This window comes from Diachasmimorpha longicaudata, chromosome 16 (assembly GCF_034640455.1).
Source record: "Diachasmimorpha longicaudata isolate KC_UGA_2023 chromosome 16, iyDiaLong2, whole genome shotgun sequence".
NCBI lineage: Eukaryota > Metazoa > Arthropoda > Insecta > Hymenoptera > Braconidae > Diachasmimorpha > Diachasmimorpha longicaudata.
Genome location: NC_087240.1, coordinates 5,731,750 through 5,747,220, shown reverse-complemented (window position 1 = coordinate 5,747,220; position 15,471 = coordinate 5,731,750). Strand labels below are relative to the sequence as shown.

At 39.0% G+C, this 15,471-nt stretch overlaps 1 protein-coding gene across 2 annotated transcripts in view; it reads left to right on the top strand.

The window, feature by feature from the left end:
• Positions 1 to 15,471, top strand: part of Pico (pico) — an 88,412-nt gene that overhangs the window by 15,745 nt on the left and 57,196 nt on the right. For both annotated transcript variants that reach the window (XM_064135826.1, XM_064135827.1), the window contains one exon: positions 14,490 to 14,627. In XM_064135826.1, coding sequence (XP_063991896.1) covers positions 14,526 to 14,627 — 102 coding nt within the window. In that variant the 5' untranslated portion in view covers positions 14,490 to 14,525. The remainder of the gene's footprint in view (positions 1 to 14,489; positions 14,628 to 15,471) is intronic.

The window sequence follows — 15,471 nt, the reverse complement described above, 5'->3', positions numbered from 1 at the left end:
ACATCGAATCGTTATTTCCGCCAATTTAATGAATACTTTTAACTGAAAATATGTAGTGACCCAATTAATTCATTCAGTGTCAGTGAAATGAACTTGTTCTGTATATTTTTCTTCTGAAGAGTCATGCAACGAGGCAAAATGGAAATAGACAGCATCAAAGTGCACAGCTTGTAACCTATTTTCTGGGAAAAATTTCCACTGGCTTTTTCAGACTTTTAATTGGAAGTGGATGATACTACAGACTTTTTCCATAAAATGTTGCTGAGAGTCAATAAAACATGCAATCCCTTCAACCAAATGGAGTAACTGGTATTTTCACGTTAATGGGGGATGGAAATGACTCATTACAGATTTGTTTGGATTAATGTGAACATTTCAATATTAATTACTTTATCCGTAATTTGATACTGAAATGATTCACCTGATCATTATAATTTTAGTCTCATTTGCATGAGGACATGGTACAGGAGCATTCCTCCGTGTATTTGACTTCTAATTATTTTTTGTTAATGGCTTTTCATAACTACGTCATTAAAGTTTTTATGTGGCAGAAATTCCGTGGACATTTTTGATCGGTCGAGTCGTTATTTCTAACGGAAAAAAAATATCTCGTTTTCTTGAGTGAGAAATGACTTTCAGAATAAGTAATTTTGAGATGAAATGACATGTAAAATATTCTCATTTCATTTTTCTCCCTTTCAAAAGTCACGCAAAAGTACATCTTTTCACCGTCCACACGTCGTCTTCATCCTCAGTATCATTATTCTTATTATTCCCATTATGGTCTCGATTTAACGAGGCTTTGTATTGGACTCGTGCCGACCCCAGTGACCTGACTCAACCGTGTTGGACTCCCTGGCCATTGCTTTCCATGGCGATTCTCCACCTCAACGGGTCAACGCGCTCCGGCTCTCTTCCCGTCCACTCCATTATCCCTGGGAAATAGATCTCCGATTACCGTTGAATTCAAGTACATAATTAATCCACTTTTTTCAAATTACGCATCCAAAACTTATGCTTTACTCGGCTGAGAAAAAAAATTTCGTGTAGATCGATCGTCTGGTTACTGGGCCAACATTCGGTAAATTTAACAGTTCTCAAATATCTAGTAGACACGAGATGAAAAATGAGTCGAGTTGTACAGAATTTTGATACTTAAAATCTTTGGAAAATCTCTGACGTGCTGAGATGCACTGCAAAAGGAGAGATTATTCGGGACACGTAGATGGGGAGGCTAAAATTGGATGGGATCACTTTCAATCGTTTTCTTCGACGCATACCTCGATTCGGGGGCTTTTGGAAGCCAGTCATCACTTTGACCGTATATGGAATGGTATTCAACTGGTCTTGATTGGAGCAAATAAAAGCGGAAGAGCTGGTGATTGGATGAGAAGATTTGAAAAGAGCGAATTTCAAGTATTTTCTTTCCTTAAAAAACATTTTGGAATTATTGTGACGGTAATAAACGTCACTAAAAAATTCCCTTTCATTTCAAATGAATAGACGAAGTAACTTTTCACCAGTGACTGCTATATCTGTTAAATAACCGTTCAATCCATTACGCCCTCACTCGACACCCACATTTTCATTATTCCAATCAATTCCATCGGAATTAATGGAAACATTTTCAATGGAATTTTCATGTTATCCAACTGCAAAGGAGATTTCGTTTTTTTTTTTTTTTTCAAAATAGGGGAAAATACGATTTATCAGCTTTATCCAGTGAACCATGAAATTGTAATTATTTGTCCCAGCAGTACAATTTGATTAATCAACAGGGGAAAATCACACAGTTGTATGACCCTATCGATGACTAATTGAAGTCCAGACCTCATCGCTACCCTCTACTAAAGCACTATCACATGCTTCGCTGGATTAATATTGTCTCAATCAGACGTACATCGTGACTCAGTTACTCGGAGTACATATTGTACTCTCGTGGTACTTGTACGTAGTCAAGTACATCGGGGGCAAAGTCGGGGATAATTTCACGATATTCCACGAGTACTTGAATCGAATTCCATTCGAACTGGACGAGTTAACGAGGCTTTATCCAATTGTCCATTGGTAATCAGATACGCCGATCGGGTGAATGAGTTTTGCTGGCCTTCGGCAATATATCTGATGATTAATTAATGATTGTATTATGCCCGGGTTGAGAGATTATAATATGATTATTAATGAAGTTAATATTTACATTGTGTATTTCATTGTTTGTATTTTCATTTGTTAATTATGGAAATGCAAATTTCGATGGCTTCCAGGGTAATTGTTCAACAATTTAGAAGTTTATGGTTTGGGGGAGTAACCTATGGGGTGTTCTTTTGAAGTTTTTTTTCCTGTCCACCCCTTTCCACCTGATTTTCGTCGCGAGCTGGACAATTTTCCTCCGGCATTTCTCTCCCCAAAAAGTCCCAAGTCTCTCGCAATCCACCATTTTATCTTTTTTTTTGGTTTAAAATCCCCTCAAGTACATGTGCGTAAGCTCAGCGGCAAGTTAAAACGACTGAAAGCCCCTCACCAAGGTACAACCTGAGCTACACCAACTGGTTGGGAAAAAGCCCCAGTGTTGCACTCATTTCACCCACCCTCAGAGGATTATCGATTCTGCAAGGTCGACGTCCTAAACCCAAACCGCTTTTACTCGCAAACTAATGGCCCTTTTTTCGTGCATATGCCTGGAGGACAGGTCTGTACAATGAAATTGGTTTTTCCGGGGAATTTCTCGGAGGAATAGGTCGCAACAGCTGAAGTCACAATCCCTGGAGAGAGGGAGGGAGGGAGGGAGAGTCAGTGGTCAAGATCAAAACCCATTTTCTTTTCTTTCCGGTGAGTTTGGATACTGGATATAATTAATCCCCGAAGCAAACAACTGATCTTGATCACAAAGGGCATTAAACTGATGGGTTTGATGGGGGTGGGATAGAAAGGGGGCGGGGGAGGAGGAGGGTGGATTGTATTACCATCGACAAAGCAATGGTAAACTTAATTAGAATTACGAATGAAGGAGTAGCGAGAGTAAAAGAGACGATTTTTTTTTTTCATATTCTTTGTGAGGAGTTGAATTCCTCTCGTGAAAGGGAAAAGCGAGAGTCTGGAGAGGCAGGAGAGAGTGAGAGAGGGGATGAGAGATGGGTTTGAAAGGAAAAGCCTGTTGCCATTGAAAAAGCAGACGGAGAGAGGCAGAAAGCCGAGAAAGCCCTTTTTCCAAAGGCGCGTGTCTCGCGTTGCCGTTTGGTCGCTGCGAAAATCCAGAAATAGAAATGTTAAAGGGGAGGAGTGAAAAAAAAGGTGGAAAGAAGGGGCGGGGGGGGGGGGGAGAGGAGACTGGCGAGAGGAACTTGCCAGAGAAACCGGATGTTACCGAAGTGCGCTGGTTATTTCGACATTTTAGGTATTTATTATTGGAAGACATTGTTGACAGGATTTCCGATTGATTCCGCGTATTTTCAGAGTTGAGAGGGAAGTTCATTTATTTTATAACGGATTTTGGAGGATATTAGGGGGAGGGGGGTATATAGATTGAAATTTTTCATGAATTTTCCCTGTCATTTATTAGTTTTTGCATTTTTACGGAATGACAGGGTAATTTTGTCGGGAATTTTTCTCCGTGTAGGCCCATGAGCATAATTACTCCTTGGCAAGGTTTGCAACACCGTTGTCACGCACTCCAACCAGAAATTCCAGAAATTTCCTCTCAAGGCTTACGGTCAAGATAAAATTGACCTGCACTACACTGCAATTAGGATTGATATTTTATTCAGTGAAGAGAACAACCAGCACATGAGCAAATCCCTTAGGAATCCCATAGGATAAATGAAATAAAGTTATCTTCGTTTGTGGCCTTCTCGGGTTACGAAGATAAATAGGTGAAAAATAAAATTTCCATTAGCAATAATTATTATTTTCCTTTGAAATTTGGCTACAGAGTTAATATAACTTTTAGAAAATTTCTCTTCCCAGTTTTCTTTCTCAACTTGATGACTCTGCGTGTTATTTGACCACAGACTTACCTTGAAATTAGCAAGTTGTCTTCAGTGTGATGTAAATTATCATATGGTTTATGCTTATTCACCTAAATGAAAGAGGCGTCTTGCGAAACCGCGCGTGAACCAGACCTCGTGTGGCTTTTTCTTGTGTATCACCACTGTGGCTTGGCAAAGTTCTCTAGATTTTGTGGCTCAAAAAGTATGAAAGAGAGGAAAGAAATAAAAAACTACGGAAGAGAAATGAAATAAAGAGTCACCACTGTACCCCACCGGCTCGTCATCCTTTAAACCACAATTTTTTCCTCCAGCCTCCAGCTCTTCATCTCTTTTCTTCATGTTTTCTGTTATATCGTTCATCATCCCCATGTATTACGTGGAGACGTGTGCTACTCACGTCGAAATTAAATCTGTAGCAAGAGTGTGAGCAAGATGAATGATTTCTTAACGGAGGGAAATCGTGATTTTTTATTTATTATTCTTTCATTTTTTACAATACTCTAATTAATAATAGGGAATTTCACTTCAACCCGTTCCATCAATCATGTGGAGAGAAAAGTAGGGGGAAAATGACGGATTAGGCGAAAAAATTCCAAAATTAGAGTTGTGCCAGTCATATTTACGGAAAAAATTCTGGAGCACTAAATTTTTACACAACTGAGGGATTTATCACGTGTTTTCGAGTCCTCGTACTAGATTTTTTTAGGAGGAAATATCTCGTTCAGATATTGATTCTCAATGAATACAGAATCTCCAACAGTTGCAATTTAATCCCATTTGCTGGCTTTGATGACATCCTTTCTGCTACAATAAATACTGAATGTTTAATTCTGCAGTTTGTGGGGAACATTTTTCATAAATAATTCGTACCCATTGGGCTTGGTAAATACGTAAAATGGAGATTCACTGGTGCATGATGTACAAAAGAGTGCTGTTCCACTATTGCCCTGATAGGTATAATGTTTCCATCGAATGATACTGTAGTGGTACGCGTGCCCCCTCGGATAGTGTTTCAATGCTTCAATACTCGTCACATGTTTTTTCATTCAAGTGGAAACAAATGTGCGAGAAAAAAAAATGGTGAAAATAACATTTGTCGATGTTAAAATTCACTCGCAAATAGTGGGGAAAATTTTTTACATTTGTCCTACACTGAATTGCAATTTTAATGGGAAATTCGCGGACTGATAAACATCGATTCAAATCGTCATGAATTATTGTCAAATGGGACATGGTCGTGACTACTTGGAGTGATAAATTATCTATTGATTGGTAGTCGAGGTGATTTATAACAATTTACGAAGATTTTTCATTTTTTCTCTGGAAGGTTACCACTGCCGGCTATAATTTCTATTTTTTTTTCTTTCAGTAAAGTAAATATGTAGGAACTAACGTTTTTATTGTACGAAAAACTGGAATGAAGTATGGTCGAGGGCAGATAACGCTTTATTTATGCTGACGCGGAAAATTCGCGGAAGTGATTAGGCAGGGAGTAAATAAAACATACGGGTGTGAATTACGAGCGGTGGTGCAGTTTTTTTTTTTTGTGAATACTTTGTCATTAGTTCGGAGGAATGAATCACGAAGGGGCGATTGGATAGAATGGCCATCGATTCTCTCGTGTCAGGGAAACATTGGGATTCAATCTGATTGATTGGTCGAGGAAGAGTGATTCCCTCACCCCTTCAGTTTTTTTTTCTCTTGTGTTCCGCCAAAAATCCCCGGAAAACTATTTCTGATCTCAAATTGTCTGAATAATTCCGTAATTTTACTGAATATTTATCTCCGTATACACAATATTTGCGGTGCAAATAAGTATGCGTTCAAATAAATAAAAAAAATCAGTCTGCGTGATGATTTCAACTCGCTCGTCTGGATGGCGCCTGCACGACGAAAAAAACCTGCCCTTCAATATGAGATGAAGTGAGTGAGAAACCAGCCCACACTCTCATAAACCATAGAGCCTCGAATAAAGCAGTAAATAGCTTGGTTCGGTAATTCCTTCGTGCCACCATATAATCAACTCCGCGAATTTCCTCGGCAGATGAAAAAAAAAGGAGATGCAACGTGTGCAATAACAATAAAGACCCGCGATAAAAATTATTTTGTCTTTAATTGCTCAGAATATTGCCCCGAGGATATAACTAGAATTCTCCGTTCATCGATTGATTATAAATACCATGAGGAGAATTATTGTTGTCTGATAAAATGGAACAAAGTGCCTCACTCATATTATTCATTTTCACTGTTGATGAAATACTTAATGATGCGGTAGTTGTTATCACCCCGATGTAGAGTAAATTCACGTCGATCAGAAACTAGGCGCCGCGGTGTCGTGACGATATATCAGGAATATTTTTTATCAGTCATTACATGGAAAGAAAGTGAAACTCTTGGGCTGCGCAGAGGTCATGAATTTCACTGGTAAATTATTCGAGTAGTTTACAAAGCTTCTCTCCGAAAGCAAATGATAATTCATAGAACAATAAAAATTATCCCAAGACCTCCCAATACTCCGGAAAAAAGTCTACCCTCTCTTTATCTCAAAGGATGAGTCACGTAATTTCTCAATAATACCCGCAATTCACTCATTCCTTCAAGTAATAAAATATTCTATTAAAATTTTAACGTTCAAAGTCCCTCCGGACATCTCTAATCTCTACCCAAGTAATCACGTAGTAATGAACTTGCCTTTTGATCACTTTATTCACCCATTAAATCTTCAGTACTCGAAAGAAGCCGAAGGGAGGCTAAAAACAGGTTGAGACATTTCTAAGAAGCCCTTAACCTCCATTACTACTCCCTCAATTTGTCGAACAGTTGTCGGAGTACATCATAAACACGAAAAAAAAAAATTTATTTACGAAAAAAAATTAATTCTCCGATACGCGAGTCTAAATGAAGTTCTTTGTGCTCTGACACTTTCACTGACATGACCACGTGTCATTCTGTCATGCAGCCCCCCCTCTTTATACCCACTGGGGTGAATCGAAGATGCTCTCGAGTAGCGATTAACGCTCACTTCTGTATCACTTTATAATTTTTTTTTCTTCTTTCCTATCATCGACGTCGCCGCTCTCTGATCCTCCGGCTTTTTTTTTTCCTCATCACTTCTAATACTTTCTGGTGGCTGTGTGGTTGTGTGTTCATGCAAGAGGATGGTATTTACGAGGGAGTGAGAAATGAAAGAAATGCAAGTGCGGAAGATAGGGTGAAAGGGGTGGCGAGGGAGGGTGTGAAGGGGAGAGTGAGAGGATCGAATGCGGTTTGTGCGCACTCTGAAACCGTTACCATACATCCATTCATGATGCTTCCATTTCATTTCCTCTTTTGCTCCTCTTTCACGTCGACACTTCACACCGAGTGGTAGGAGTCAGCGACCTGCTGGCATAAAGCCACTTGGGTAGAAGATGGTACAGTGACTTGGGTGGCATTGAAATTCGTTGGGTGTGCCGGATGTCCACCTCTGTATTTGTAGTCAATATTTATGATTTTGTGGACGAAGTGACCGAGATTCGAATGTCAGTTTCTTGTGGATTTTGGAGAAGAGAGAGGTATTTTTGTACCGAAGGAAGACATGAGATTTTTTATATAACGGCAGCTCATTGAGGAATTTTTTGGGAATAATTCTAAAACGAATTAAAATTTTTTATTGGCATCAAATGAACAGCAATTTTATTTTTTCTCTCAGTGTAGACGTAATTACGGGTGAGGTGCGGAATTTATTTTTCATTCAACTGTAATTTTTATTTAATGAGTAGTTCGAAGGCAAAGTCTTTGGAATTGAATTAAAGTTTGTGGCATTTGTCTGCGGGTTTGTTACCAACAGCTAGGCTGGGCTTTGGTCCACCAATGGTGCATTCAGTATGCGCCTACGGACGAGAATTTTCAGAGGAAGTTGTACGTGGGTAGGAGCCATCTTCAACCACCGGCAAGTTTTGATCGACGAGAGAGTAAATAGGAGACGAATGTAAATGTATTCAGGGAAAATCTTTTGAGGATGAAACTCGTGGCGAATGGAGGAGTCGGGCTATCGGTAATATTTTAGTGATGGAGAATGAGAGTAGACAGGGGGGAGGGCATGCTCCCACTGTAAAATTCAGTGAATACATATCTCAAGGGGATGAATCAATAGCCCAAATAATCAAATGAATTATAAATTGTCTGAGAAATCAGGCGGTGGTTCCTCTGAGCTCACGACAAACCGGTAATTTCAATGGTAATTTCAGTTACCAGGGATTTTTTTTAAAGTAGTCATCAAGGTAACAATCAAAATCGCGGATTTAATAATTCAATTCACATGAAAATTATGCAATTTATGAAATATCTTTAAGTCAAAATAGTCTTTGGTCTGCCAGACATGAATGAGATTCCTGAAGACAATGTACACAAACGATGTCTTCCATCGATAAATCCCTCCTTAATCGCCCCCTCCCTCTCGTCCTCCTCATCGTGAATCTTCTCTTCTCGATACGGTAGCTCGTCAAAGGTACAAGAGGGTATTATTACTTTGCATTGCCAAGGGCAACGTCAGGGCTTATCGAGCGATTCCTTTTGCCAAGTGGCCTTTTACTCAGTGCCTGGCAGTGTATGCTCCCATTTACCGTACCCCCTAAACACTGTTTAACGCTGGCATTCACCCTCTCTCTCTCCCCCTCTCCATCAAACCCAGTAAATTAGCAAGACTAGTACTGATAACCCTGCACTGTTCACCGACCTCCTTTAAACTCCGTTGCTTTCTGTTTTCGATGTTCCCTTTATTACTTTTATTATTATGATTCAAAACAACGGGGATTGGGGAACTCTATTTGCGTTGTATGATGATATAAGTGGAGGAATGATGGGGGGAAAAATTATGAAATTTTGCTTGCGGATTTCGTTATGGAAATGTAAGAGAAATAGGTTTCTGCCAGTTGCTGACGGATCTGAATTTTTTTTCGTACTTGAAAAATATTAATATCATCCAAAAGAGATTGAAATTTATCCATTTGTAGTCCCCTTATAATTCCCCTCCCCTCCCTCCCACCATTAAACATTCCAGTCCACGAAATAGTCGTTCAAATAAACTCTCTCAACCCTGACCAGAATTCTCAAGTATTCCCAAAACAGTAATTCCCATAAAAATGTTTAACACACAGTAACATCATTTATTCCCACCTTATCGAAAGAATTATTGTCAGGGTGTGGGAGAAAGTCTCAAGTTGTGAGTCACGATTCTACCCCTCCTGCCCGAAAGCCAGCGAATCACTCGTGATTTCTCTGACATCGTGAGATTTCGTCCACGATTCATTTCTCCTGCAGGAAGATAATTTTTTAATGATAATTCTCGTACGATTTCGGAATAAAATGTCAAACACTCGGACATTTGAAAAATCAAATAGTTCCTTTAGATAAAAAAAACGCAATGCATATAATTTGTGATATAAATTCTCGGCGATTTATTTCCTTCTATCGTTTTTTGCGGCACTGAGAGGGCGCGAAAAAAAATCGTGGAGGAATCTCATGATCGTGCTAGAACTACCCTGAGAGAGCCTTCACGTCGTATCCTGCGAAACAAATTGCGACGTAAAGCACGGGCCATTCTGCAATGTTAGGTATACAAGGGGGATCGATCGAATCGGGGCGTTGCTTCCCTAGGAAAAGTGTACGAGAGGAAAAAGGTGGGATGCAGGGAGATTGCTCCTTGCACAAACTATATTGTAACTCGACTGCAGCTTTTTCATCCTCATCATTCGGAGACTTTTTTTTTCTCCCCCATTCGCCCAACGCGTTCACTTATTATTTTCGCTGACAAAGGCATTCACGATTAACTTTACTCCTGGGGATAACTCCCAAATCAGTTCTCATTCTCGAGTAATCTATTACAGTTTTCCAGAGTTCTATGATCATAAATCCAGTTAATGGGATTATGTGGGATTTTTTTCAGCTGGGGAATTGAATTTTCTTGGGGGTTCTGATGAATTAAAAAATTTAATCGAGTGTTGGGAAAATTTCTTGGTTATGAGAGTTTTTGATCTCTGGATGGAGAGAAATTTCCAGGCAAAATTAACCTGACAGTCTGTAAAAGTATATCATGAGTCATCGTTATCTTGGCTCTATCCAGAAACTTGAAAAATGTCCAGGGAATGATTTTGTTTCCAATGATTAAATTATCACCGTCTCGAATGCCTGATAAATATTGAACACTCCCAGGGCCAAGATTTAAACCTCCCATTCACTTTTCTCCCCAACAATTTCCATATTTCTACCGATAAAATTCATTTCCAATCGTATTTCGCAGCACCATTAGTGTACATTGAATTTTTTATTAAATTTCAAAAGATCACTGTTAAGTTAATGCAACGAATAATTCCCAACAGTATTTAATTCCTTCGGGTTAACGTGTGCGTACAGTTAAATATTCATGGATATACCACGCTGCAGACCCAGGGGGAGAAGCTTTGCCATAGGACTCGGGTGAATATTTCAAGGGAATTCTCATCTCACCAATGGTGTGTTTCCTTGCCCGGTTTCCCGAGACCGAATCCAACATAGACCTGATGATCAATATTGCATACCCGATGTATATGCCTCTCTGGCATCGAGATGGCATAGGATGTTGGTGTACATGTATAACGCGCACTTCCAACGCATTCTCGCAAATGTACATTATCTGAAAGTGGTGGATTTATTGGTGTCCAATGGTATGCACCAGGAGTCCATGCGTGCTTTGAGACTATACTTGTAGGACGTGTCGGTTATGTCCTTTTAGGGGAGGGATGTGACACGCGAACTTGCTCAGGAAATCGTTCCAAAGCAACGGAAAGTGTATTCTACATTTTTTTTTTGTATTTTTAAGGCGGATAATTCATACAAAAATTACACTTCAATAAGAATTAATTTAATAATAAATATGTCCCGGGCAGTCGAAGAAAGAGAAAGCAAATCTTAATTTCATTTTATTTTATTTCACAACTTACATCACTTTACAAATTTCCAATTGCGGTTGAAAGATCAATGCAAATTTTCTCATTTCACGTATTGACTTTTTAAAACGTATTTTATTTCTCCACTTCCATTAGTTCACAAATGTCCAGCTGTGGTTGAAATGTCGATACAAATATTCCCATTTCTCGTATTGACGTTTTTCAAACTCATTTTGTTTCTCCCACATTAGTTTACAAATATCCAACTGCGGTTGAAACATTGATACAAATTTCCCGATTTCTCGTATTGATTTTTTTCTTTTTAACTCAGTGAAATAAAAATTGTGGATTCCCATGTTATGGGGGCTACAACACGTAACAGTAGAACAAATCTCCCCCGGAAATCTCGTATTCGCGTGATTCGAGAAAACCACAAAATATTTAACCTCGCCGAATCAGTGTCGACTTGTCCGAGCGCGTGGTATCGGTTTTAACTTTCCGCCCCACGATTCTAGCGTGTCGTGGACATTTCAGAATCAACCGCAGTATCCACCGCTGTTAAATGATACTGAACTACTGTTTCTGAGAGATCGATCAAGCATGCGGGCATTAATACCGCAGAAAAATAATTGCAAAGATGTCGAACATCAAAAAATTGAATCTGTGACTATAAAACAATTTGACTAATCATTACTGATATCTTTGATGAACCAAAAATTCATTAATGCGAATTATGTATGAAAAAAGTGATAAAATTGTTCAGACATAATTTTGCTTCACGCGCTAATTTATTTGTCTGCAAAAACAATGAAAATCTGTCGCGTTAATTACCAATGAAACCTCAAGGATTGAAAAATTTCCATTTCAATGATTCCGGGGGCAATTTTATTATCAAGAACCTCTGACACTCTCAATGGTGCGAAGGTCGTTACTCGATGCACAAACCTCTCTCAGCTCTGCCAGTCTCAAATGCATTATTAATCCAAACGATCGATAAATCGGTCTAAGCGGCTTGTTGTACGCGTCTGTGGGGCCTTGAGGTCGTGAAGGACCGCATGTACATCAACCGGAGCTTCAGCGTTTATATTCGTTTCATATCGATTATCCAGTTTCCAATGTTCCTTTCCTCCTCCAGTTTAATTATTCTTTCAACCAATAATTCAACTCCTCCCTCCCCAAGGGGTAATTCTCGTGAATTCTCACTTGAACTTCACAAACTCTCCCTGAAATATCACTGGAATATTCGACTATTTTCTGTGATAAAAGAGAGGACCTTATGGAAGTTCTCGGTCGTCCGAGAAATCGAACGATCAATTCCAATGACTCGATCCCGGGAATTTTATTGAATGTTTTATTGTTACGTCAGAGTAATTGCCATGTGATTGAAGCGAAAGTGTTGATGTGTTGCATCTTTTCATCATTATCCGTACGTGAATGGTTGTGATGGCCGCGGTGATATATTCACATGGGTAAATTACACAGATTTCCGAATCGATATCCTACTTTTTGAGACGTTATTTATTTCCTATGTTCTCGAGAATGTCTAATGGATTATCTGCTGTACCGAGGGGCCTATACATGAGATAATTTTATAGAATCTTTGGGGTCACGATTGCTAATTTATTCACCACAATGATTCTCCTCTGAATATTTTTCTTTTCTCCTTTTTTTTTTTTCCACGAAGAAAACCCTAACAAAATTGATGACTTGCGTCAATCGCAAGACATTAGAATAAATGCTGATGAATACTACTCAATTGATTTGGTGGAAGCTACCCTAGTGCATGTGACCCGAGAACTAAGAGGTCAAACCAGAGCACGAGACAATGCCCTGGCCATCGATTCTCCCCTCTGTCTTTCTGGGTGAATGTTAATCGACCTGCCATTACCCACCACCGTACACCTCCAGTCAAAGTCCATGAATGGTTCACCACATTCATTGGATTATTCAAAATAAAATCAATATTCAATTGCCCATTCCCTCCCACTCGATGTATCACGAAAGACAATAGATCAAATGTCTCGTTGTTTTTCATGAGTTGTTTGAGGCACTTTGAGTCAATGAATGTCGAATAAATTGCATCGTGTTACTTGAAAATTTTGCCTCAATTCACGACACACTTCTCAACAAATATATGTTCAACGGCACGCGACTTGTTCTTTCAATTCTACACAATTACATTCCGCCCACTGACGGAACACAGACAGCAACAATATTCCACGTGGTATCACAGTGTCTATTGATTTATCAAGATTTGCACACGCATGAGGAATTATTTTTATTGATAATTCGATAGAATTGACATCATTATATTATCGAACTAATTTACTTTAATACTAAATCATAATTTGCATCATAACCTCAAAGTATGAAACGATGGGAAATGATCTTAACCGAAATTACCGGCTTCGGTAGAATTCACCGACGTCAAATCCGATAATTAGATTTCCTAGCAGAGATATTCGAGCTATTTCCCGGAGTAAGAACGGAAATGGAATTTATGGAGGAAAACTCGAGGAATTAAATCACAGTCGATTTGAGATGGTGAATTCACCTTCCAAGTGGTATTAGGTTTGTGTTACACCGTCTATAGATCCGTTAAATTTGCGGGTGAATGATAATGAGAAAAGCAATGGGTTTTCAGGATCGATGGTGTGCTATAATCGTTAATCTTGGCCTTTGTGTTCATCGAATTCTGGAGTTTTTTTTGTGAGAATCACTGGTACGATCTCTGGTAGGAGATGACGAATGGTTATGTCAATAGAACACCACAAATCATCACACTGAATTTTTCAAAAGAGAATATACTCGTCAGAACAGGTGATTCTAGTCTCAATGAAAATTCACATATTCTTTAAACAGCGAAAATTCCATCTTCATCGTGATGATTTTAAAAACAACTTTTCCCTTTTTATTACCACTATTTCCGGCTCAAACAAACAAGAACATTGTACATGAGTCGTAAAAACAGTTAACAGAAGGGATGCTCCATGGGGTTGTATAATTCACCTAAAGGGGGTGTTAGAATCTAATAACTCGTTCTCACCTGTTGTGAGATTGGGAGTATCGAAGGTAGGGGGGTTTATGATGGAAATGGGTGGAGAAGTACAGCAACGCCTCTCTTGTCGTAAATGCTCGGCGTGCCCATCGTTGCATGACTGCAATTATTCGCTCGGACGAATCACCTCTAACGCAAAGGCAGGTTCATTAACGTGAACTTGACTGGTACTACCGTGACGCGTAACAATTATAGTGCATTTTGGGTAAGTGGTATGAATGTTTCGATGCGACAGCAATTAAGACGATAAGAAATCAACGGTACTTTCGTAATGATCATATGCTGTATCATGTGATCTCTTCGGGGATGTACATTGTAATTTATGCTTTGGTAGGTTCAATGAAAGGAGCATTATTACTCTTCCTTGGAAAAATTATAATGACAGGGATCGATTATTTATAATGATTTTATTTTTCTTCACTTTACTGGGAATTTTATGGAAATTAAACTTTACCAATATTTGAATTAATCTTGTTACCTGTTAAACCCACAATTGTCCTCCGAAAAAGTTGGAATAAACCCAACCATTCTCTGTTACAGACAAATTCACATAACAACTTGGGAAAACTTGTAAGAATGGAGCGTTACGAGGATGACGGTGCAGAGGACAGTGACAACGAGACAGATCCTGAGCAACTTCTCAACGAGTGGTTGGGCGAACTCGACAGTCTAACAGTGGTGAGTCACTCTATTCTCTAGTACTCAGCCCCCGCGTTTCCGACCCCCACAAATCCATAGTTACGGGGAAGAAAAAGAAAAAATTTGTGATTCAAGTAGTTACAATTGGATCATTTGAAGAGGAAAGTTCTTCAGTCGTCTCTTGTCCGATTCAATCAGACACCGACCGATTGATTGCACTCGAAATAGCAATCTGCTTCAGATATCTGAAATAGATCTGAAAAATTTATATAAAATCGCACTGTTCCGAAACAAATCTGTAAGAGTTCGGTAAAATTTTCCCCCAGCAGAATTCGCTTCATAATTCCGGAAAAGATGAGTAATTTTTATTGAATATCTCCGTTCTCTCCGTGTGATTTTTCTCTATTTGGGTTTACGAGTTCGCTAAACAAATAAAATCCTAAACAAAACTGAGCCGCAACGTAAAACTAGTCCAAAGCAATTCGCGTTAATTACCATTGGTACAATTAGGTACAGCTAGCTGATGCTGACGCCAGTCAAACTCTTTCCCATAAAACGAGAATGAATTGAACGCGATGTATTTGCTTTGGTAGACATTCCTCAATTGATGTCAATTGATGTATACAAATAAATTCACAGTAGTTTCGAGTTCGACCAATGTTATCAGTCGTTGCTACTATTTAGACCGAAATGTTTGAGGGAGCACTGAAACGCAAAGAACATTTTGTCTACATGAATATAATGCATCGATGAATCGATGAATGTTCAAGTGAACTGCCTGAATAATGCGTTCTACCCTGATCACTGGGGCAAATACTAATTGCGAAAAAAAAATCAAAATTTCTACAATTTTGTAGACTTTGCATACATCACTGCAGCTTCT